Source organism: Haemorhous mexicanus, chromosome 3 (genome assembly GCF_027477595.1).
Source record: "Haemorhous mexicanus isolate bHaeMex1 chromosome 3, bHaeMex1.pri, whole genome shotgun sequence".
Lineage (NCBI taxonomy): Eukaryota > Metazoa > Chordata > Aves > Passeriformes > Fringillidae > Haemorhous > Haemorhous mexicanus.
Window position 1 is genome coordinate 54,593,531 of NC_082343.1, and position 24,759 is coordinate 54,618,289.

At 36.5% G+C, this 24,759-nt stretch overlaps 1 protein-coding gene across 7 annotated transcripts in view; it reads left to right on the forward strand.

Annotated features, from left to right (window-relative positions):
• ADGRG6 (adhesion G protein-coupled receptor G6) overlaps positions 1 to 23,730 on the forward strand; it is a 125,144-nt gene extending 101,414 nt beyond the window's left edge. For 5 of the 7 annotated variants that reach the window (XM_059841853.1, XM_059841856.1, XM_059841854.1 and 2 more), the window contains 10 exons: positions 265 to 381; positions 1,477 to 1,522; positions 3,220 to 3,326; positions 6,061 to 6,188; positions 7,495 to 7,763; positions 9,327 to 9,441; positions 10,519 to 10,802; positions 14,682 to 14,783; positions 16,727 to 16,879; positions 20,970 to 23,730. In XM_059841853.1, the coding sequence (XP_059697836.1) occupies positions 265 to 381; positions 1,477 to 1,522; positions 3,220 to 3,326; positions 6,061 to 6,188; positions 7,495 to 7,763; positions 9,327 to 9,441; positions 10,519 to 10,802; positions 14,682 to 14,783; positions 16,727 to 16,879; positions 20,970 to 21,148 (1,500 nt within the window). In that variant the 3' untranslated portion in view covers positions 21,149 to 23,730. Of the gene's footprint in view, positions 1 to 264; positions 382 to 1,476; positions 1,523 to 3,219; positions 3,327 to 6,060; positions 6,189 to 7,494; positions 7,764 to 9,326; positions 9,442 to 10,518; positions 10,803 to 14,681; positions 14,784 to 16,726; positions 16,880 to 17,148; positions 17,686 to 18,864; positions 18,912 to 20,969 lie in introns of those variants that run through there. The other 2 variants (XM_059841857.1, XM_059841858.1) reach the window with 2 other exon arrangements.
• The last annotated feature ends 1,029 nt before the right edge of the window (positions 23,731 to 24,759 follow it).

Consider the following 24,759-nt stretch of genomic DNA (forward strand, 5'->3'; position numbering starts at 1 on the left):
GAGTTATAATTTTGTTTGCCTTCTAACCTCTCTCAGTAATTGTGCCTATGCATGTTTATGGCTACAAGAAAAATAGGAAAGCTTCCATGAGGCTAACCCATAATTTGATTTTATAAACATAACGTTCTTATATTGTGTGATCAAAAGTACAGAAATGCTGACAACTTACTTATTCTGGCACGCTGCAAAAATGAAACTGTGTACTCTGGCTTTTATGTTATGTGCCATGTAAGCACTTGTTATATTTTTCTTAATCTCTTGAAGGATGCAGAAAATCCTGCCAATTTGACCAGTTTCGTGGTAGCATGCAGTATTGGAAACTTAACCATTCAGGATCTTCAGGATTATGTGAAGGTTACAATCAAGCATACCAAAATTCAGGTAAAACAAGACTGATTATTCAGAGGAATGCAGATTGTATATGGTAAAGGCTAAGATTATAAACTGATTTATATGGATGGATTTCGAGTAAGGTCAAACTCGAATCAAAATTAAGAAGTCTAGAACAAAAGAATGCAAGCACAACATAGAAACAAATAATCTCTCCCATCCTCATACATTTGCACTCCATTCATGACCTAACATTGCAATTTATCTGCAAGACCATTGATTCTGCCCCTCATAAGTAATATCTGTGCCAATAACTGTAGCTGAATTCTTTGTTAATGACCATATTTATGACCAGGGACATGATTTATTACACTGTAACTTCATAATTACTTAAATTCTTTGACCAAACTTTATTTGCTTTGTTAATAGTTCCCAGAATTATTTTGTTGTTATGTGTTTTTCATCAGAGGAATGGACAGAAACACACTTATAAAAGATGACTACAGTAAATTTAGGGAAATAGAGACCAAATGCAACCTTTTGGCACATACTGTTCCAGTTAGAAAACGTGTGAGCTTGACTCAGGTCTATTCCAAAAGAGGCACTAGCACTTGAAACATTAAAGAAAATGTTAAAATGCAATACCTAAGTAAATTGTTTATGTAATGAGAACCTGGTTTGTAATTTTCACCTCCCAACTGACTTTGTCTTGCATTGCATTACAATTTTAAGGTTAGGCAAAACAACCTACACATGGGTTCAGCAGGCATTTGTACATTTTCAAGCTTTACATAGAGGATTCATGGAGAAGCCCTAAGGCAGCAAACAGGGGAAAGTATTTAGATTATATAAAGACATCATAATCATGGATAACTTCAGTAATGAGAAAACTTCATTATTCTGAGGGTGTGCAAAAGGAACCATTGAACAGTACATAGAAGCAATGCTCTAGATTTTGCAATTTGGACAAATCTGTTTTTCTAGCAGAAAAAAACTCTAATTTGACACTAGGCAAATTTTCAACAATCAAATGATTTTGATTCTTCAGCTCATTAAATGAAAATATATGCATTGCAACATATGTTGTAAATGATGAGATTTACATCTGAAGAGATAAACAAAGTCTACTTTTACATCTGTTCTTAGGAAGATCCTAAACCTACCTGTGTCTTCTGGGATATGAACAAAAATGGTAAGTTTGAAAATACTATAATTTCTTTCCTGAGAGGGATAAATATGTCTGAGTTTTAAAATTGGTCACAGTTTTGGCTATTTTGCTCCGAAATCGATCCTTTCAGGATTCAATAAAGTCCACTCAATGAAGCGTGTAATTTCTTCTGGGTAACATAGTTACTTGTAACAGCAAATTTTAAATACTCCTTTTTAAAGATTGTTTTTAATGTAAATGTTTTTAACATTTAAATTTTTTTCTGTTAAGTTCTTCCAATTTTTCCCATATCTGCAGTTTTTCTCTGATCTGTCTATATGAGCAAATTAAATTATAATGCTACTCAGACACATGAATGGTTCTTAGCCATACTTTTAACTGTTCATTTTTTTAAGAACTGGGTTATATAGGTGTAAGATTGTGACTGTTACAGATTATAAACTTTTATGGTCACATATGGAGACCCACATTAATAAAGCAACATTTTAGACCATTCTTCATCAAAGAATGGTCACTACTGCCAAACCTGTGTGTGATGTTTTGCTCAGGCTCTTAATCCTTTGCACAAAGTTGTTCTCTGGGATGAATTTCAAGATGTCTCTGTTTTAGAGATCACTGCTGAGAAGTTTCTCTTCCTTGCAAAGAAACAGACAGAGCTGTAGGATTTTGGATGGAGAGGTTCAGTACACAGAGTCTTGCCAGAAATAAAATTTAACATCTAAATTTGTATTTCAAATTAGGAAATACAGACAGAGCAACTGAGAAGAATTTGGGAGGGTTAAAATGAGCAAAAAAATCATAGAAACTAGTTAGGAAGCTGAACTTAAGAATCACATTAAAGGAGGAACACACAGGGAGGGAGGAAACTATTCACAGTGGCTGGTTGAGTGGAGAAGAGTTTTAAGTGGTTTTGGAACATCTTCACAGTATTCTCTGCAGTATTTTGAGAGAATGTCTTGAATTTGAGTGTTTGATTGTCTTGAAGTTACAGAGCAAATTATGGTGGATTTTGTCAAGAGCCATGAGAAAAATGTTTTTAAGAGTCAGAGAATAAGAATGATTTCACAAAACTAGCTCATATTTTGGCAGGGGAAAAATGAACAAAGAAACAAATTTTAGTTTTTAACATTTAATTTTTAAACTAAAATCTTTCAACTTGTTTTTCAGAATGGCCTTTTCAAGTGGAGTGGGCTGGTAATAGTTCACTTCATGGTTTTTGTAAGGCCACCAGAGATCATTGGGATTACTCCCTCTGAGCTTCTGCTTTACATGCTGCAGAGAGGAAGGGTGGGACCCTCTGCTCCTGGGCTGTAAAAGCTTTCATGTGCCTGAGGATATATGAGTGGGAGGCAGGCAGGTGTAGACATCACATCAGTGGGGGAAAAAGGAGTTCTAAAACCATCTTATTATTGGGTAAAACTAAGGTGTGTCTTAATGCATGATCCATGTCCTACTCAGTAAGCAAAAAGCTCCCTGCCTTTATTATACATCTCCATCAGTTGCCTCTGCTCAGCAGTTCATTTCTGGGACACTCATCTGGGGTGATTCTTTGCAGAATCTAGGAAATCTGACACTTGCTTCTCTTGTAGCTGTTTTTAATGCTGGCTCATTCGATTTGAGAAATCACTTCTACACCTGCACAAGATGAAGTGAGAAATCTTCTGAAAGAGAGGCTGACATGTGTTTGTTGGACACCAGTTTCTCATGTTTCATTTCCACAGGTGGCAGTGGTGGCTGGAACCCTGCGGGCTGCCAGGTGGATGCAGAGTCCAATGAAAATGAAACTGTGTGCTTATGCAACCACCTCACACACTTTGGGGTCCTAATGGTAAGAAAACTCACTACTCACCAGGTTACCTTTCCCAGGAACAGCAACACAGCTTTTGTCTGGTGGCAAGACCACTCTTATTTTTGTTACTTGAGTTCTTTCTTTTGCATATAATTTATAATAATAATAATAATACATGATTTCCCCCTTATTATCATAAATTTATCTTGTCATAACAAAGTAGCTAGTGATAAGGATTCAGGAACAAGATCATTAATAAAGTTAGCAATGGAAGAATATTGTTATAGTTGTTATTATTATCATTAATAAATTCTTTAAAAGTGGCTAAATATTATATTTTAAATAACTAAAATGTACCCATGAGATTTTTCCATGTTTTAAAAATACTGTGCCACAAAAGACTTGAGATTGAGACTTCTGAGTGATACCAAAATACAAATAGCATATTATAACATCCAACTTAATATAACCAAGGCCCAGTACTAACATTTCCACTAGAGACAGGAAAAAAAAAGTGATTTTAATGAGTCCTAAGTTTCAGGGTATCTCTGACATATCCCTTAATAGTATAATCTGACAAAAGTGACCTGCAGCTGAGGAAGGAGGTGTGGAACAAGAGGGAAGTGAATAAGAAAGTCTATTTGAAATTTCCAGATTGAGAAAGTGAGAAGTTGCTTGCAGGGGAAAAAAAACAAAAAAACAAAAAAACCATGAGAAATAGTTAGAAATGCTGTTTTCAGAACAAAAAGAAAAGAGACTCATTGTAGGGAAAAACAGGGAAAGAAAAACATCCTCCAGACAGCAGAAATAGTAATGAGGATGAAAAGTCAAGGGAGCACAATAATTCTCTTTCATCCTTAGATAGAAAGGCTGACTTGTCCCTTGCAAATCTAGTTCTCAGACTTGACAAGATTTATCTAATGTCATAAACTATGAAGTGGCACCTTTTGCACAATGTGTAAACCCATATTGGCTGTTTGCTTGCTTGGCTTTACTCAGTTTTGGGGATGCCTTATGTTACAGGCCTTCTCTTGGAAAAACACCACTCACGGAGCACTGGTACAGAACCCATACCTTGTACTCTGTCAGAGCCTTAAGCAAAGTCTCCAGACAGGGTGGCTGGCAGAGCAGTGTCTGTCCAGGAGATGAAAGAGGGAACCATATGGGGCACTTCAGCCTCAGCAGCATAGCCTCCAGCATTCAGCTGCCTCCAGCAATTTGCACTTGTGAAGTGCTTTCCAGAGGGAAAAAAAAAAAAATCCCAACACAAAAAAGTGGAATAGTGCTATCTTTTCTGAACATTTGGTGGTTGTTTATGCTCAGTAATGGGCTGATACATTTTTTTTCCAGCTGAAATTAACATTCTTTGGCCTGTAAAACATAACTGCAGAAAAGATGTTGGCTCCTGGTCACAGCAGGAATAATTCCTAAGTGGAAGTATTTGGGGTTTGAAGTAACTTGTGGCAGTGTCAAATAGGACTTAAACCACACAAGGGAGCCACATATGCTGACTTTTTCAGCTTTGGCCTTCTAGACCCTTCTTAATAGAACTGCTCTCGTCTCATCATGCTGAGATGTAGATATGGAAAAGCCACAAACTTTGTGTCTTCTTGCAAGCTAAATTATGGTCTTGTTCTACTTTTCATCCCTAAAGGGATTAAGAAAAGGCTTTCTTTAGGATATATTCAATGAGCCCCTTCTCTTCCCTGAATGCTTCAGTGGCAGTAGGAAATAAGGCAGAAGGTCTTTGAATTTGGGCTACATTCCAATAGATTTTTACATAGTTTTGACCATTCTAGTTGCTTTTCCATTTTAATAATTTCTTCTGACTTTAATTTAGATACTAAGTTATTTCCAAAAAACAATCTCCTTGTATATAAATAAACTGTCATATAAGGTGGCTATGGACAGTAAGGTATGCTCCTGCCTTTTCCTACAAAATATGCAAATTTTTGTAGCATTTAATGTTTCCTTTTGCTAGGGACAACAGTGAAAATGACTGTAGAATTGACAGAATTATCTCTTAGTGTTTGCTCACATTTTCTCCACAGTGATATAAATCTGAACATTCTCATATTTTCTTGTCCTTAAAAAAAGGAAATAACACTGAATCATTCTCAGATGGTACCATGTGACAGTTACAGTCAGACGGGGGAAAAAAAGGGAAAATCCCTAGAATGTTCCTGCTTCATTTCCGAATTTTTTTCTGTTGTCTTTATCGCTACTTTTCTGACCAATTATATTTAAAACTGTAGTTCTTATATCAAAACAGACCCTAAATCCAAAATGCAATATCTTGCCCTTGGTTTCACCTGCAGGTGATTAGTTACATTGATTCCTATAGACTTTAAATAACAAAAAGGCCAGAAATTCCCTACATTGTTGCACATTTCAGTATGAATACTCATAAGTTACAGTCTTCTACTTCTGAGAAAGAGTGGTATGCAAGCAACAGAATTAAAAAGTTTGGACACTGGGGACTTTTCCAGAGAAGGACATTTCAATTCCTGGTACTGAATTATAAGGATCAGAATCAGGCTCTATCCCAGCAGTTATAATACTTACAGCACAATGTTTTGAAAGGCTGTGGGAAGGAAGTGAGAGGTGTAACAACTGTAGACTGAGTACACGCAGTAAAAATGAACCCCAGTGTCAAGGTCTCAGTGGTACTGCCCGAGTGCTTTTCAGTTTCACTTGACCCATTACCAAGAAAGAGTGTCATGCTCACAGCAGAAGTGCTGCCCACGGCCAATGCCTCTTCCTTCTCTCACAGGACCTGCAGAGAACCGTGACGCAAATCGACCCACAGAACACCAAGGTCCTGACCTTTATCACTTACATAGGCTGTGGAATATCTGCTATATTTTCAGCTGCAACTCTTCTGACATACATTGCGTTTGAGTAAGTACTATTTCTGTGAAGAACATCACAAAGAAGTACCTGTGCAGAATAAAATAAGTTAGTTACGTGGGTAGTGTGGTTTATTTGCCTAGGAGGGGAAGTCCATGGTTGCAAAAAATCAAACCTGCAAAATCAGGGTCACAGTGTTGTAAAGTGGAAACTTTTTCAAGGGGACATAAGTTCAGAGTCTTTCTTCCAGTTTCTAATGTGTTGTGCTGCTCAGACCAGGGAATAAGGGGAATGTGTATCAAAATGTTCCTTCTGGCTAGACAGAATCCTCTAGATTTTGAACAGATAGATATTATTTTAAAATTGTCAAACAGGCTTTTTATTAAAAAAAAACCAAAACTTGCCTATGTGAGCATAACAAGTTCCAAATTTAAAAAGAGAAGTTTCCAACTGGAGCAATTATGTTCTATAGTCCTTAAGACAGAAGTGGGAAGAGATAAAATGAAAATAAATTTGAAGTGTAACAACAATTTCAACAGAAGTCCTGCTGAAGTGTGAAAGTGACTCAAGAGAAAGCAAAAATTTTGAAGTGGTACAGTTCTGTGAACAGTGAAAAGAGAAAATGAAGTCATGTCAACACAAAGAAAGCATTATGCCAGTAAGAGGGCAGGACATAGTAACTGCTAAAGAAGGATAATTTTTCTGGGGACAGGAGGGGGAAGGGGGGCTGAAGAAGGGACTTCTCAAGTTTTAAATATCTTCAATGATTGCATTCCTATTACATTACCTATGGTATAGTGTTCTGGTTCAAGTTGGTAGAAATTCTCTGCTGCCCCTCATTACGCACATTTCACTGGGGATCAGTTTAAAACAATTACATGTTTTTCAGTCTTCCTAAGATCCTATTTAAAAACAAACAGAAAACCACATGCACTGGACAAGGTATTCCTAAAACTAAGCTAACATATAAGGCCACATATGAATAGATCACAGATGACCTTCTGGTCAGCTGTACTTTTTTTGTTTTCATTTAAAATAAAAAGTACTGGTTTATATTTAATTTAAAGGGTTTTTTTTTGGTTTTTTTTAATGAAAGAATCATATTGTTAAAATATTGCAGCAACTAATTAGCTCATCGTGGACCCAAAGAGCTGGTAACTTACCCCCACACACAGAGCTGAAAACTTCAACAATCCCACACAGAAATACACATCACTATGTCTTACTGGACAACCCAGCTGGAAGGGGTTCCTTGTGCTTTTATTGATTTTGTGAAGGGGTAAGCCCAGCTGCAGGAGGTGGTTTGTGTGATTGCAGCAAGTTAATCATGTGCAATCACCTGTGTTTCTCTCATTAGGAAGCTCCGAAGAGATTATCCATCCAAAATCCTGATGAATCTGAGCACAGCCCTACTCTTTCTTAACCTGATTTTTTTGCTTGATGGCTGGATTGCATCCTTTGATATTGATGGTCTCTGCATAGCTGTAGCTGCACTTTTGCACTTTTTTCTTCTGGCCACCTTTACATGGATGGGACTGGAAGCTGTTCACATGTACATTGCTCTAGTGAAGGTGTTCAACATGTATATACGGCGATACATACTGAAGTTTTGCATCATTGGCTGGGGTGAGTTCAGTAGATGCAATGTTTACATAGGATGTACCCTGCTGTATAAAATGCTTTTTGGAAATGCTGCTTTATAAAAGCTGTCGATCAGAAATACAGAGTAGAATTTATATCAGTGTGTGGTTTCCTTCCCCAGCCTGCAGCAGTGCCGGCACGCAGCCAGCTCTCTCTGTCACCGAGTTCCCCCGTGTGCTTCTGTGTAAATACACTCTCACTGGCACTCCCCACCCAGGGCAGCTCCCAGCCCCAGAATGAGTGGAGAGACCAGATAAACTGGTCTTGTTTTCCAAAGAGGCCAGAGTGGGAGAGGGGAAATGTGAGTTCTGTTTCAGAGATGGAGAACTGTGTCACACAATGAATGTTACTGCAAAGCCTATGGAGGTTTTGCATTGACTTTCAAAAACTTTAATTCCAGCTTAAATTTTCTTGCCAACAAGCACAAAGCCTATTGTGGAATCAGAAACAACCAAAATTTTCTGAGATTCAGCACAGTGTTTAAACCACCAAGAGATCCTGGCTGCCCTAAGCAATGTACACAGCAGGACAGAAATGGAAAAAGTAATACTGAAAAATAACTGCAAGGCTCAGGCAGCAAGACTTTTATTCTTCATTTTTGTCTCTATCAGGAATCTGTGGTTTCTCCCTGAATGCACATATTGTGTTTGAAATCATACAACACAATGCAAAGCCATTAACCTTACGGCTAGAGCACTGACCTCGGTACAGCTGGTAATTGATGTCTTTCCATTGGCAACTAGCATCCTCTTTGGCAACCTCAGCAGAGGACAAGGACTGAGTGGTCGGAAAAGCAAATTAACCTCTTCCCCTTTGAATCTGTTCTGTTATAGCAAGGATAAGACATGTAAATAAGGCAAATCAGGAAACATGCATTTCTTTTGTGTGAGCTGTACCTTTCTGCAGAGTTCTCTTCTGCAAAGTTGTCTATTTTCCCAAATACTCCCACTGCTTTTTTAATAATAAATGCATAGTTTGCCTTACGCAAGCAAGGGGACCGCATATAATATGTATGGTGGTGTAAAAGATATATAATATGATGTAGGTAATATAATGTGGTTGAGAGAAGCAGTGGAGAAATTACAGGTTTAAGTTCATGTTCCCTAGTTACACAACTTTATGAATTCATAGTAAAAAAATCCCTCAAAAAATTCCTAATACCATTCCTCTACTAGATCTCATTTTTGCAATAATTTGTTAATCTTTTCACTATATAATGAGTGCTTGTGTGCAGCTGCAAATTTAACTTCAGGTAATTAAGGGATATTATTTTACTTATGTTAATTATTTTACTTTAATTTCCTTATCACATACTAAACTTCTTCTACCTTACAGAACATTACAAGGTTTATTCATTAATGCCTGTTAATTGTTTTGATAGTTCTACATATTTGTACTGTTAGAAAAATTGTTTCCTTTTACCATCTCAGTTTTCTCAGGATGCTGTGCACTAAAGTAATAGGGATTGAGACATCAGTAATTCAGCTTAGCCCGATGAATTTAAAAGTTTAGGAGATTTTACAGCTCACAAGTTTTCTTGTGTTACAGGTTTGCCAGCTCTGGTGATAGCAATTGTTTTAGCAAGTGCTAACACAAATGCAAGTCATATTTATGGCAAACAGTTATATGGCCGAGATGCAAATGGGCAGGGAGGAGATGACTTGTGAGTATTTCTTTTGATCTCTTGAAATTTAGCATTTTTAGTTGCTTTGGAAAAGTCAGTGGTGCATTAAACAAGCAAAATGGGGCAAAACTCTGAATGATTAGAATCTGTAATGTGAAGAAGGCTGTTAGAAAAATTGGAGGGAAATCTGCATTATCAAATGCCAGGAACAAATGCCTCTGGCAAAAGTTTTTCATGAAAATAAAATAAAAATACTTGTTTTGGTTTGTCTTAAGTAGAAAGTATATTTTCTAGGTAAGAGCAAAGAAAGAATTTATATAAAAATAGCTTCCTTTGCAAATCAAGCAGCCTTTTGTTCAATAGTCCTCTATGTTCTTCTCTTGATGTCCAGATAAATCCAAATGCCAAAATTTTTATGCGAGTGCTCTTTCCCTTGCCTGGCAAAGACTCATTATAATAAAACTTTAATTTTTTAAAATAAAACTTTAATTTTTTATTTTTTATTTTTTATTATAGTATCATGCTGAGCATTAAAGCCATTTGCTGCAAGAGGAATTAGTTAGAGCTCTCACATGGCTGACTGTCAAATGGCTACCTCAAAAGTCCTGCTTCTTCTCCAGTCATGTTCAAGTTCTTCCTTAGCTCCAGTGGCAGAAAGTTGAGATTTTGGCAGTGAAGATCCAAGTTTGCCCATTCTGTTTCTAAAGCACTCAGTGCTTCACACAGATGACAGCAGTGAATTTTTATGTACTGAGTCTGAACTTTTTTCATTATGGGATTGCAGTTCCCACCACTTCCCACTTTTTCTAACTAGTTTTAACTAAAATGTGATACAGCCCTCAGATTTCTCATATTTTAATACTATAGGCCATAGTCACTTAAGATGCCTCTGGGCTTCATCCTGTTTCCAAACAGAAAATGGGCAAATGTTTCATTTTACACTATATTTCTCCATCAGTGGTATCAGAAATTGGCTCATTTTACTTTAGTTGTATGATTAATGGAAGGATAGTTTCCATTAACCAGAAATGACATTTTATTTTATTTTATTTTATTTTATTTTATTTTATTTTATTTTATTTTATTTTATTTTATTTTATTTTAATTTTTTTACAGCTGCTGGATCAAGAACGAAGTTGTCTTTTACGTGACTTGTGCTGGGTACTTTGGAATCATGTTTCTAATGAATGTTGCCATGTTTATTGTGGTGATGGTGCAAATCTGTGGGAGGAATGGGAAAAGAACCAACCGGAGCCTGAAGGAAGAGATCTTGAGGAACCTGCGCAGCGTGGTCAGCCTGACCTTCCTCCTGGGCATGACATGGGGCTTTGCCTTTTTTGCCTGGGGTCCCTTAACTCTTGCTTTCCTGTACCTCTTCTCAATTTTCAATTCATTGCAAGGTAAGCTGAATTTTTGTTCTGTGAATGAATAGTATTTGATCTGTTCCTGTTCTGGGGCATACTATGCCCAGTGATTGGACCAGGGGACTCATATCCAGGCTCTCCATGTTTTCCTTTGATATTTAACCATCATTAGTTTCCCTTTTTGTGGAATAATAACACCAACTACAGGTGGTTTTAATATCTTATGTAAATTAATTATGGTTTCAATGTCTTTTTCCATAAAATGAGCTATATTATAAATAGAGCTCTCCCTAGCAAACAGTCTGCAGTGTTCTCTGTTGAGATACATGCTATATGACCTTCAGCATTTCCTTTCACTGATTATAACAAATATAGGAAGCCTTTTTCCTTACTTTATTTCTGTAGGGAATCTGTGAAACTCATAAATATTTTATTAAGGCATGAGAAACTCATAAAATAAAATTCAGTCCTGTCTCAGTGTGGAGAGATAGCAGAGACATATGGGATATTCTTTGCTTAAGAAAAATCTAGTGACTGTTACAGTCAGCTTATTTTTCTTTCCGTTACTCAAGTTTTCAATATTTTACTTTTCCAGCATAGCTTGTCTTGCTGAAAAATGCTGTAAATTGTAATCACATGGTTATAAATTACAGAATGATATAGCTGGTATTTATAAAAATTCACCTCAGAGCTAAAATTTGCATATGTCTCAATTGCCATAAAATTCTCTACCAGTGCTTGCCCTATCCACCTATAAAGAACAACTAAATATGCAATGAAGAGAAAACCCCAAGGTCATTGGAAGTGCACGTGTTATGCCACACACATATTGACATAAAAATTAAACTTGCCAGGGGTGGGGGGAAACTCAGAAAAACCCCAAAAAACAAACTCAAGAATGTCATTGAAGGAACATGTGTTAAGCAACACAAATATTGAGATAAAAATGAAATTTTCTTAGGGTCAGCAAAATATCTTCTCTTTATGGAAAAAGTAATTAATATCACCCTGTGCAGATGTTATCTGATACAGTTGAGATGTATTTACTGTGCTGAAAGATTTATTGAGCTTTCATGGAAAGAGAATCATGTTGACGGTTTTTGTTTGGGTCAGTTTCAACCTAAAATGCTAAGCAAAATGACAAAAAATATTTGGATGTGGTGTTATTACTAGAGACTGTTTTTTCCAAAGGACACATTCTGATACTCCCCTAGCAGCATAATGAAGTATTTACAGCATTGTGTCTGTGTTAGAAATTCAGACAGGCCTAGAGAGATCAGAAGTATGGGAAGAACATGAAAAAATACTTAGATTCTGAAAACCTTGCCAAGGGTCAAATTGAACAAGCCCTCTGTAACCAGAATTTCCAGTGCAATCAATTAAGCTTGTATGTGCAGAGTGCATACAAGGTTGACCAACACTGCCTGAGTGGGGTAATGGCACTATTTCATGGGAGCTGAATATTTGGAACACAGTTAAGTCAGAAGATGAAACTGAAAAAGACAAGAAGTAAATGTAAAAAGAAGAGTGATGAGATTTTCATGGATTTTGGTAGCAATGATGACGAAGTCTGTGCTCAGGCACGTGAGATCAAGCAGTACAAGATAAAAATCTTCTCTCTGAAGGTACTTATTGCTGTGTCAGAAAGAGCTAGGCAAAGCTAAAGAATAAAGGAAGATGATGTTTAAAATCCTATATAACTGGTGCACTGTTCATGTAGCAGTAAGGAGATGGAATGGGGCAAATCTGTATCAGAAAGCATTTCCTAGCAGCAAAAAGCATTTCAATATGGCAAGTCTCTCATCAGTATTAGCAGCTTAATTATGGAGATGTTGTTAAATACATCTGTTCTCTCTCATGTTTTTGAAAGCTGCATGAGTATTTCAAGCCATACCAGCAGCCTCCAGCAGCAGTTTTCTGTGCACTGGCAATGAAAAAGCAAATTGCAGCAACTGTTAGTGTTACTGTACTTTGCTGTTTCATCTACAAAGGAAATTCTTGACGCTCTCTCCTTGACGCTCAGAGTAAAAAATATGGGAACATTTCTTTTTTGGCTGCTCATTTTATATATATGCCTGGGCAAGCCAAATACTTTCAAGTCAGAGCCAAGTTAGAACCAAGCCTAGTATCTGATTTGTCTCTGGGAACCAAAACCAAAGCTGTACTACTAAAAGCACATTGTAAACTTAATGAATAATGAAATACAGAGAAAAAAATTCTGGAGACCAAGCCCAGACAGGGCAAAGGCAAAGTACTTAATGCAGTACATTTGTTTTGCATTACTATGGAGTATGCATTTTCTTTTTAAATATTCAGAACATTCACTGCAATTTAATTAAGCATCAATTTACTAAGTTTGTAAACTGTGTAAAAGCCCTAAGAAGAACTTCGAGCCACAAACAACTTCATATCTCCAGCCTATAAGAGCTGAGAGTGGTTGCATTGGACTTGCTTTGTGTTTTAAACAAATCAGATAGAAAAATATTTTACCAAATGCAAATACAGTAGCCATAATCCAAGAGAGGTTAAATTTGAGATGCATTACGTCATACCTTTTTTAAAATGTGCTTTTCCTTTTTTTCCCCATCAGCTCTTGAAAAACTTTGGAGAGATTGTGCCTCATGACCCAACCCCTACCTGAAGTTAACTGATTCCAGAGGTCTCAGCTAGGCCTGATAAGCAAATACAAGTCCAGTTCAATGACATGCATTACTGCAAAATTAGGCCTCAGCAGTTTGGAGGAGAGAAGATAATTTGATTCTCCAAAACATTATAATCCAAGCTATACCCTGCCATTGTGTTCTGAGAGCTGAAACATAGTAGACATTAGTATACAGAACTAGTAATGATCATAAAGGAATGGTTTTAGAGGAAGCCACTTGACCACATTATGCAGCATTTATTCACATCTAAGATAAAATTATGAGGCATCTTGCAATAGCATTTTGCTGTCAGGTGTTCATCCTCAGGTTGGCTCTCAGAGAGTACAAGTAAAACAAGAAACAGGCTAAGCCACAGAACAACAAAAGATTCCACAGCCAATGCCAGCCTGAGAAGATTCAGGAGCATTTCCAACTACTATATTTAGCTCCAAAGTGCATCTGTAGGTGATGAAAGCATATCATACGCCCTGTTAAGACCTACCTTATCACATGATAGGATGTTTATCTCCTGTCTTGAAAATAAAAATTCTAAAATTCCATGAGAAAAATCAACCCCACAAAAACATTCTTAAGCATGTTTACTATAATTGAGTATGAAAATCTGTTTGTTTTCTTTGGGAGTAAGAGCTGGACCCCTAATTAGAACTTGTGAGCATATTCTTACCATTTTCATAATCATTCAAGTGCATGCATGTGATGCACGTAAATCCAAGTGTGTTTTTTCAGCACTTGGCCAGCACTCAACCCACTACATTAGGACACCCCTAAGTGCCATTTACAAGATGTCTGGTTTTAAAAGAATACAGCCTACAGTTCTGTAGATACAGAACCATATCCAGGAGATAAAATATCTCCTTGCTAATATAATAATGTTGGCATTTATTTTGTAGTCTCTCTTGCTGTCCTGTTGGGTGCAGAGTAGTCATTTGCTTCAAAGAAAAGACTTTCAATCATTTTCCTCTAAGAAAAGAAAAAAAAAAAAAAAAAAAGGAAAGAAAAATATGAACACTGAGCTAAATCAACAATGCCAATAAAAGGCATCCTAATCTCTGTATTCTGATATTCCAGACACTTACATGGCAACTAGAGGATGGGAAAACTTTAGTTAATTTCTATACCTCTTAAATGGATACCAATAACAAAATATTAAGATGATTTTTTTTGTTTGTACTTCATAGTCTTCTGATTACAAATTTCAGTTAATCTGTTTATAAATACATGCTTCATTTGTTGTTTATTTGCTTTGTCACAGGTTTGTTTATATTTGTATTCCATTGTGCTATGAAAGAAAATGTGCAGAAACAGTGGAGGAGACATCTCTGTTGTGGCAGATTCCGACTGGCAGACAATTCAGGTAAAGGCAGTTCACATCTCCCCTCCTTAGCTGCTGCAGTTGTCTATAAAAGTCCAGGCAAACAGCTTGTTATGTTATTTTAATATAATACAAGGTAAACCAGAGATATGGGTGATGGTGGAAGGCCCATCAAACCCTAAAAATAAATTTAAAAAATAATAATAATCCAGAGATTCAAACTTCTGTCATTCCAAACCCAGGAATACTCATTTTCTCCTATAATAAAGTATGTTGACTTTGAATTGTGTGGACTGTTAAGCTGATGTAGGAGCAATTCTAAAAAGTTGCATAGAAATATTATGACTCCTTTTGCTTTTATCTTTGCCTTTTTAATCTTTCCTGTCCTTTGCCATTGAATTCAGAGACTATTAGAGACTCAGAAACATAGAAAATTCCTTTAACAGAAGCCTGATTAGGTTCTAGAAATGAAGTTCAACTTCATCTGCAACAGTCAGAGTGAAAGGAGAGATGTTGGTTTGGACACATGGAAAGTCCAGTGCTTGGGCCACTAATAGTTTCCTGCACCTTTGGCCATCTTGGATGGCATGAGACTGCTTTGTTCAGGCAATTGGCTCTTCCTTTGCTGTCTGATGTGGTGATGATTTGCACCATATAATTCTTTCTCATATGGTTCTGTTCAATGACCAGTGTTCAAATCTACAGCTGCTGTAAGGTGACAAAAGCTCATTGCTTTCTATAGTAAGCTTTCATTTTGTAGTAAGAAAACTTCATTCATTATTTCAAAGGCTTAATACAAACTAGGAAAATCATATTCATTCTGAACAGACATCCAAATTGTTTCATATGTTCAGTTTCCATGTGATTTATTCTGTAACTCCTGAACTGAAAAACACAGATGGATCAAATTATTTCCTTTTTTTTTTTTTTTTTTTAATGCTGCTGTTGGGCAGCTTGTGGGTATGAATATGGTAGAAATAAAAATATGAAGGATTTGAATATTTCAGTGGTAGAGTTAATGTGATGTCATTGTGTCTGGTGTAAACTAGTTTATCTCCATGGGCTAGTTTTAATCTCTATGAACCTGACACTGTTTTCAGGCAGAACAGTGAAATAGAGGTCAAATGTGAACTTGCATACCTAAACACTACAGCAATAATTTACTATAAAGTATTTGTCTTGATTTAAATCAAGACTAAAGTGGCCCATGAGTCTTTGGCTTGGACTTCTCTTCCATTTTGTGAATTTCATTGAAGTACAGAGAATAACAACAAGATGACTAAATTGTGAAACTGCCTGCGTTTACCTCAAATTGCATGGTACAAAAGTAGTTAGATACTTTTATTCTACTGGTATTGAGACACTTGTGGTGAGTTTTTAAGTTTTAGTTTTCTTCAGTCAGTTTATTGGTATTAGCTATTTAATTTAATTTTAGAAGTTGTTCCAGCATAGGAGCCTATTGTGGTAATGGTTTGGACAAAATTCTTTAAATGTGAACTACTGAATAAACCTTATTATATAAATTGTGCACCAATATGCTAAGCAACAAGCTAGTTGTTAGTATGTAGTATATTCTGCAGCAGCAGCTGCAGATCAAACCCTCAGATGATAAGATCATTGTAAATGATCCTATCACCTTTGGATTTTGCTCTTCAGGTTAGGAAAGTTTGGTATCCCTATACTGCTACAGAGCTTCTCTGCTCTTCTGCATTCTGGAAAGCCAGGTCATACTTGCAGTTCTGCTGTCCAGACAAGCTATTGTTAGAATGTTAGAGCCACCAATTTCAACTGTTTTAGTAGAGTAAATCAAGTTGGAATACTTTTATCATTCTTAAGAACCAAATAGGATACCTAACAAGAAAAGGGCAGAGTATTTGTTATAAGCAATACTAAGAAATGCATCAGATATTTGAAATAATCATAATTGAATAAATTAGGCATTTATTACCGTAGTTATTTATGTAAAACTTCTCAATCATTTTTAGATTGGAGCAAAACAGCAACCAATATTATAAAGAAGAGTTCCGATAATCTTGGGAAATCCTTATCCTCTAGTTCCATTGGCTCCAATTCAACCTACCTAACATCCAAATCAAAATCTACGACGAACACATATGGCAAACGAAACAGCCATACAGGTGAGTTCTTGCATTGCAACCCAGTGCATCTGTGAGCACACAGGTTTGTGTTAAAGGCACAGCAAGCATGTCTACCCCTAGGTTAAAGAGAGAAAATGTCATCAGTTCATATAGTGCCAGTATTTTTGAAATATATGGTACTGTTTAATAAGAACCATTACCCAACGTGCAGTACGTCCAATATATAGATCTGATCTCCATATGTTCCCATACTAAATGAAATAGGCTTGATGAAAGCAAATTTTGCTTATTATCTATTGTAAACACAGGGTAGCCAAAGCACAGAGAGATGACGTTCTTCACCCAAGGTAACATGAAAGCTGGCAGTACAGCTGGAAATAGGAATCAAGTCTTCAGAGTCCAAGTCCACAGCTGATTGTCTTGGTTAAACTCCTTTCATCTAACTGTAAAACATTTATGGGTAAAACGACAAATGGAGCCTACTCGGAAATGGATACTGTGTTCCCAGAGTATGCATTGTCTTGCCCTTCTACAAATAGCCATATCTACTGCTTATTTATTTAGATATCAATGGTATATGTAATAAAAGGCATCATCTGTATTCCACTCACACCGTGAAAATGTGCTAAGACTTCAAGGGAGCAAAGAAAGAGAGCAGCTGGAATGATTTGCAAGTTTGGTTGTGTCTGAGATAATATTTCAGAAATTCACTTATATAGTTCAGATTTTTTTTTATTACTCTGTTTTTGTGACTGCATGTTTTTGTCCTGTGTAAAGTCACACAGCATTATTATACAATACTCTTTTATAAATATAGTGGAAATAAAATCTGCGCACATATTGAACTCAAAGGTGTGTTTACTTGTTTTAAAACATTTATCAGAAAAAAAATGTTTAGATTCCAAGTAGATGATTTCACTAGAAGGAAAGTTATGTTGTTTCTTAAGTATTAATTATTTTTGTTAAGCCCCCAGTGTCTCATTTATGATGGGACACTCACCTTTCTTGATGCATGGCACAGTTTCCAGGAAATACCCTCTATTATTTTAATTGATGATCATTACCTGCTTCAGTTAGGCACAAACACTCCTTTTTTTTAATTAATTACACTGCTGTTTTCTCACTGACCAAGATTCAGGGCATCCATTAGCATGAGGGATTGTGCGTCAGGCATTTTAAGGCTTTAAAACTTTATTGTTTATTGAGAACATACAGGAAGTACACTGCTTTGAATACAGTAAAAATGAGAACTTTCTTAGAAATTCCTGATGACTGATAGCACCTGAACTTGCTCTCAGGACTGCTATTCACAACTGCACTGGGAGCACATGGCTGGTGCCTGCCTCCCTGGGCTGCCTGTCCCTGCTGCCTGGTCAGGTTTGGTGTGCAGTGCACCCAGCTGCCCTGTTCATTCATCTCTTCTGTGCAGGAACACTTCTGCCAGCAGTCTTCCACAAACAGCATCTTTAATATCAGGTTATCAATTAAGAAGACTTAGTGCTGGAGTTTTTGCAAGGTGTTCTTGAATTGAAACAAAGAAACTGTTCCAGATTAGAAGTAGTAAAGTTAAAAGAAACTTGCTCATATATATTTTTCAAGAATTATTAGCTTAATCCAATGCATAAATTATTCCTAAAAAGGACTGAAGTTCTTAATGCAATCAAAGTTTTTAATATGAAAGGGTTTTGGACATTAAGAGAATACAACAGTTTTCTTTTTATTTTTTGGAATTTTCATACGTTTCACTTTGCTCTCCAAAATACACCTCTTATTGTGATACTCCATGGGAATTTTTGATAACACTAGGTTTTTAAATACTGACATATCTTCTCATGTGTAAAGATAATAAAAGTAATAAAAAATATTCAGATTCCGATTGTTAATACAGCTGAACTTCTCAGTTTGCCAACTTAGCTAAATTGCAGGCAAAGAATGCCATAGCTACATGTCTTGGCAAGTCTTGTTGATATGGTAATAATGTGCTCCCTGGAATTGACACAAGCATTCATGTGTTTGTGGTGTAGATAATGTCTTCTAAGGCCCTTTCCTCATCAGTGGTGGAGCATTACAGGTAAAGTGAGAATTGCTTTTGTTGAATGCATGGTTGGAACAGGGTGGAGGGATGCTTCTTGCATGATGTCCTCATTGACGCAGAGGATTTTGCTAATCAGAAATGCTGCTTATTTCTATTACATCCTGCACCACTGATGCTGAATCAAAGGACAAGCATGCTTCAAACTCTGGGTGTCTGCACTCTGCATGGGGCACACAGCATTTAGAGGATACCACTTTAGAAAACAGACATTAATTTCCTGAAATTAACACATGTGAGCAGTAGTATGGAGAAAGGAGATTATCCTGAAATTACACATACACGAAGCATACATTAAAAAGCAAAAGCAATCTGATTGGGTTCCAGAAGATTCTTTAATATTTATCAAAGTTATTACAGAAAATTAAATATATTTACATTTGGTCTATGGCCACTACTGGATTAGTCTTCTAGACATTGAGATTTTTATATCCATTAGCACCCAAAATTACTCCTAATGGTGAATTATATATGCCTGAAAGCCAACCTATGAACTGCTGCTTGAATACAGAATGCACCAACACAAATATTGGATGGACCCTCATGGGTGAACAAAAGAGGTCACTATGGCATCTTGTGCCCCAGCTGTCTACAAACCCAAACCAAACTAATTGTAGAAAGTACTTAAATATCCTCTGTAACGCTTCAGTGAATTAGAACTTAAGACGATCTCTGCAGGGAATTTGGTCATACAGCTCAAACTTCAGGGATACATTATTTTGACCCTGTACTTAGATGTGAAGCCATTGGTTAGTAAATGCATACATTTGAAAGGCTCTCAGTACTCAGAAATTTGCCATTGGACATGGAGTTACTCACTGCAATTCATGAACATTCTTGCGTGCTTTGAAAAATCATCCTGATAAGCCTCAACATGCCTGTTTCTGTTTTAATGAGTGAAACTGTTTTGATTTCTCTGTCTGCAATCCATTTCTCCTTTGCAACACTTTGTGCTCTTTTATGGCTTGGTATCATGATTTTTCCAGAGATGGGTTACTTTTCTTTTTATTTCTAGTTGGTTTATTTCTAAGAAAAGTTTTTTATGAAATCATGGTTCAAGTAGTATGCTTAATTCTTAAATGATCCTTTAACAGGGAATTTCAGGAGATGACTTCACTGAGGTCTTGTAAACAACTATCAAAAATATCACTTGTAGAAGACATTTCTTCCCAGGGTGCTCCACCTTATTGCTGGTTTGCAGTGGTTCAGATCTTGCCCAGGTTCAGGGAATTTATTCCAGCTTCACTGCAGTGGAAGAGATAAGAAAGAGAGCTTTGTTAGGACAGCATGCTTGAGAAAATGAGAGACAAGCTCTCTCCTTCTCATTTCTCGCTACGTTAGCTCTACCTACTGACCATTCTCTGAACAGCAGTAATGCGAGCCGCTGAAGCAGTCTTTCCCAGTCTGGCTGGGAATTGCCTTGCTTCTTTACCTCTTCAGCTTCACCCTTGACCTCTAGCTCATGGACTCTAAAGGGAGGCCTCCTTACATTTTTTGGCCTGCACATTATGAAGAAAACAAGTTGAGGCTAGGCAATCACAAAGTTTTGGCTCTGGTTATCTGCTTTAGGATGAAAGACATCCTCTGCTACATTCAGCACAGATTATATTATTTCTGTGCATAGCTCAAAGCATCCACTGTTGAAATAATTAAATCTGTTCACAGTCATTCTACATACTTTATTATGTGGAGATGCCATTTATGGAGATCCAGTGCTATCAAAATATTTTTAGTTTGTAAGAGTCAGAGCATCAGCAGTAAATTATTATGTTAAAAGGTCACAGGAGTCAGGAACACTTTAGGCAAAATATTAGAGGGATAATTTCAAGAGATACCTGAAAGGTCTGCCCACAAAACCAGACATCTCAAAAGAATTTAGAAGAAGCAATCTCAAGCCAAAAACTTATTTTAGGGCAGTAATTTAGTTCAGCGGTAGTGGCAAGTGAAGGCATATCAATGTGGGAGTGACACATCTTTTAAACTGTGAATTTGCTTAAGAGGCCCTAACTACGTCTTGTTGCTTTTTCCTCCTCTTAGAGAATGTTTTTCTTGACAAGCCATCTTCAAAATTTGCCCAAGAGGATGGAGAACAGACATCAATCATCCCTGTCCACCAGGTTATTGACAAAGTCAAAGGATACTGCAATCCTCACTCCGACAGCTTCTATAAAAATATCATCATGTCCGACACATTTAGTCGCAGCACAAAGTTCTAACTGGGTTTCTGGTTTTTTAAATCAAAGGAATACAAAATGTCTGCCTGGAATTGAGACTATTGAATGTCATAAAATGTGACCTGTTCAGTTATTTTTTCCCAGTTTATAGTGCTCTCCTGCAAACAGCTTCCACTTAAGGACTGATTTTTTTTAAAGTTTTTACTGTTCTGGAAAACGCCAGTTTTTTTACCATGTTATTGAGCTGTTTTTAAATGTGTGCCAGCCAGCGTGATGCTTGGACAGCTAATTATAATCTTTTAAGACTGAAGAGCCACAAGCCTAACTTTAAATAATATAATCCAAACAGAAGCAAGTCTTGACTCCTGGAGAAAATAGCAGACATGTCATGCAGTACAGGCAAGCTTTTATTGAGCAGTTTTCTGATGGTCTTTTTGTTTTGAAAAATATGGATTTTCCCTATGGCACTTGTTAGAGTCTTGCTTCTTGAAATGTCTAGTGCTCTTTATTCATAAGTGAATAAAACCCTACCACCACTTAAAGGGTTATTTTAAAACATTTTTGCCTAAATATACCTGATCATGCCAACCTTACTTACCAAAACAGCATATGCTGTAAATACAGGCAAATTTGTATCCATATACATAGAAAAACAGTTTACACAGAGTTGTGTTTCAGCATTTATTGATTGGTATGTATGAAATGCAGTGTCTTCCATCTCAAGTCTGTGTTTAATGTTCTTTTTTCACAAAGCAAAATAACAAAAAGGCATTCAACTATATATAGATATATATATATACCTAGAACTCTCTCTACACATATTTTTATAATAATACACACAGTAAATATGACAGCGTATACCAGAGACAATCTAAAAACTATGGATGGTGCTAAAATTTAAGTCTAAATATTTGAATGCAAGATGAATTCTTTGTAAACCCATGAGTTTCTCAGTCTCTGTACTTCACATATACTATATGTGTAGACACCTCCATCAGATGGCATTGCAACATTAGGATAACCTGGAACATGTTTACCAAAAATCAATAAACGTCTTTCTGGGCATATAACATTATCAGTGTCCCTTTGTTGCCCTGTTGGATGACATGATTGAGGTTGTTGGATGAACAGAGTTTAAATATTCAGGCAATATTAAGGAAATTCACATTGCTATACTGTATCCATAATGACACTGAGGGTTGTGGGGGTGTGTGTGCAGAGAACAGACAAGAGCATAAAATGCTTACTTGTTTTACTCTCTATAAATGTGTGACATGTTAGCAAGTGACCTTGAATGCCAAAACGGCATCTCTCCTCATGAACCATGTTTCACCCCATGAAGAGCTTTATAAAAGTTGTAGCTGCACATGTTTCTGAAGGCATGTGCTGAAACATAAGAGGTTTTTTCAAGTACTGCATTCAGAGGAGAATGTCTCCCAATGGAGGTTTTAATTTTTAAAATTATCCCTTTTTGTAACCAAAATATTTTTAGCCATGTATTTAATTATTTGAATTCAGAGAGCATAAAGTTGTGCTGATTTTTCGGTTGCCAAGCAGGTGGATGCTCAGTGATTAGGGATGTGGGTTTGTGCTTTCTCTGCTCTTTGCACGTGCTTCTATGTGCAGAGATCATTTAATGCTGTGACCGCACAAACAGCACATTTCCCCTGGCTGCAAACACCTGGTGGCAGGAGGATGTCCCGATGGATCCCACCCAGGAACACTGCTGTCACTTCACGGACCTGAGCGAAACCTCACTCTCAGAACTGCAAATACATTTGTGGTGTATGAATGGAAGTCAGCCCCATTCACTCAAACTGTAATTAATAACAGGAGGAGTGTTGTCAGATATCTTTAATAATTGAAATAATTTACAGAGAGATTATGTACAAGCATTTAGTGAACTTATATTTTATATTCCCACTTGCTTAACTACTGTAGGTAATAGTGATCACATAGCAGCTTACTGTGAGATTTCTACCTGATTAAGATGTTCAAAAGTGAAGAGAAGGAAAACCAAACATTCCTGAAAAAATGAGGAATCAATAAAACATAACAGATGAAAAATATATAAATAAGAAAAAACCCACAGTATGCTGAATGAAGCTGAGCTGTAACCTATCAGTTTAATGTACATCTACCTGTATTTTTGCTGAATTAAGATTTTTTTTTCTCTTTTTTTACTACCATGTAGTAATCTTAAACTGTCTGTGTCACTTAGCTGCTCTTGAATGCTCTCAATTCTACAATGTAAAGCTTTCTGTTTTGTAGTTGACATACTGTAACCTCCCTTGTACATATTTATTTATTTGTGAGGTTAAATGTGTCAAATATACTTAGCACTATAATGACTGTTCTTGTTACTTTAATGCTAAGTTTCTGCTTCATCATAGAAGAAGAGGGAAAGAATAATTTCTTATATGTTTTTTCTAAATAACTTGTGAAACAGTTTGCTGTAGCTCTGTCTTTTGCAACTTTGAGGAAACTTGTCAGTGTAATTTGTGATACTAGTCAGTGAAATATAGTGTAACAGGTTTGAAGATGGACTAAAATGGAAAGAAACGTTTTCAAGTAAACATTTTTTATGTTAGTGTTCCAAATAATTAAAGTCTTTTAATAGTGAATGGTTGACTTTTATTTTTCCTTTTTCGTGTTTAATGGCAAAAATTACACAGTGGAACTCTGGAAAATAATCTTGTGGGTTTTTAAGTACTTGAGACAGGTATACGCCTAGCCAAAATGTTGGAAATAAATGTGCAAGTCTAATTCCATCTCATCAGGGGAACCCATTTTGCAGAATATGCCTTTCCCTTTTGTGATTTACTCAATGCCACATTCAGTGAATGACCTGAAAGTTGTGAAATCTCATTTATTTACAGTGGCAGTCATGTCATAGAAATTAAAAGAAAATCATGGCAACTGACAATATGCTGGGATGATATTTTAAAGTAATACAAGTGAATCATCTAAAACTCAGGACCTATTCCTTTCTATATGTTTCTCTCCAGCTGGATGTAGTTCCTTATTATCAATATTTTCATTCAACTTATAATACTTTGATCACTGCTGAAAAATTTGATTCAGCCAATCACTTACACACTAATGTATAGGCAATGTCACACACTAATGACCTATGTTTACTTGCTTACTTCTAAAGAAGATGGAAATATGCTGAAATGTGTCAGATTTGCTCCCCTGCATTTGAGTCTCATCACAGAAAATGCACAGAATAGGAGGATTTATATAAGTGATATCTTTTAGAAAGCATTAAAAAAATCTTGTGGGAAAAGTGGCATTTAATAATGAGGCTGCTGGGTGTACCTGTGTACAGTCTGTGTGTGTCTGTGGACAGTGAGCACTACCCTTCGGCTTTATGCCTGAAAGAGTGTGGGAGGACCCTCTGAGGGAAGGAGCCCATGTTTTTTTTCCCAAGTAGAATCTTGGCAGATGCCAAACTTGTAAGGAGTGATTTGCAGCATTTGGGGGTGGATTTATTTTTCTCCTCATTTCATCACTTTTTAAATACCAAGAACAATTTTATTTTAATCCTCTACTGTTAACAGCTTCCTACTGTAACCCATTGAGTTACATAAAATGCCACTTCATTTTATTACTTTTGAAAGGCTGAGCTATAATCAGACACATCTATGTAA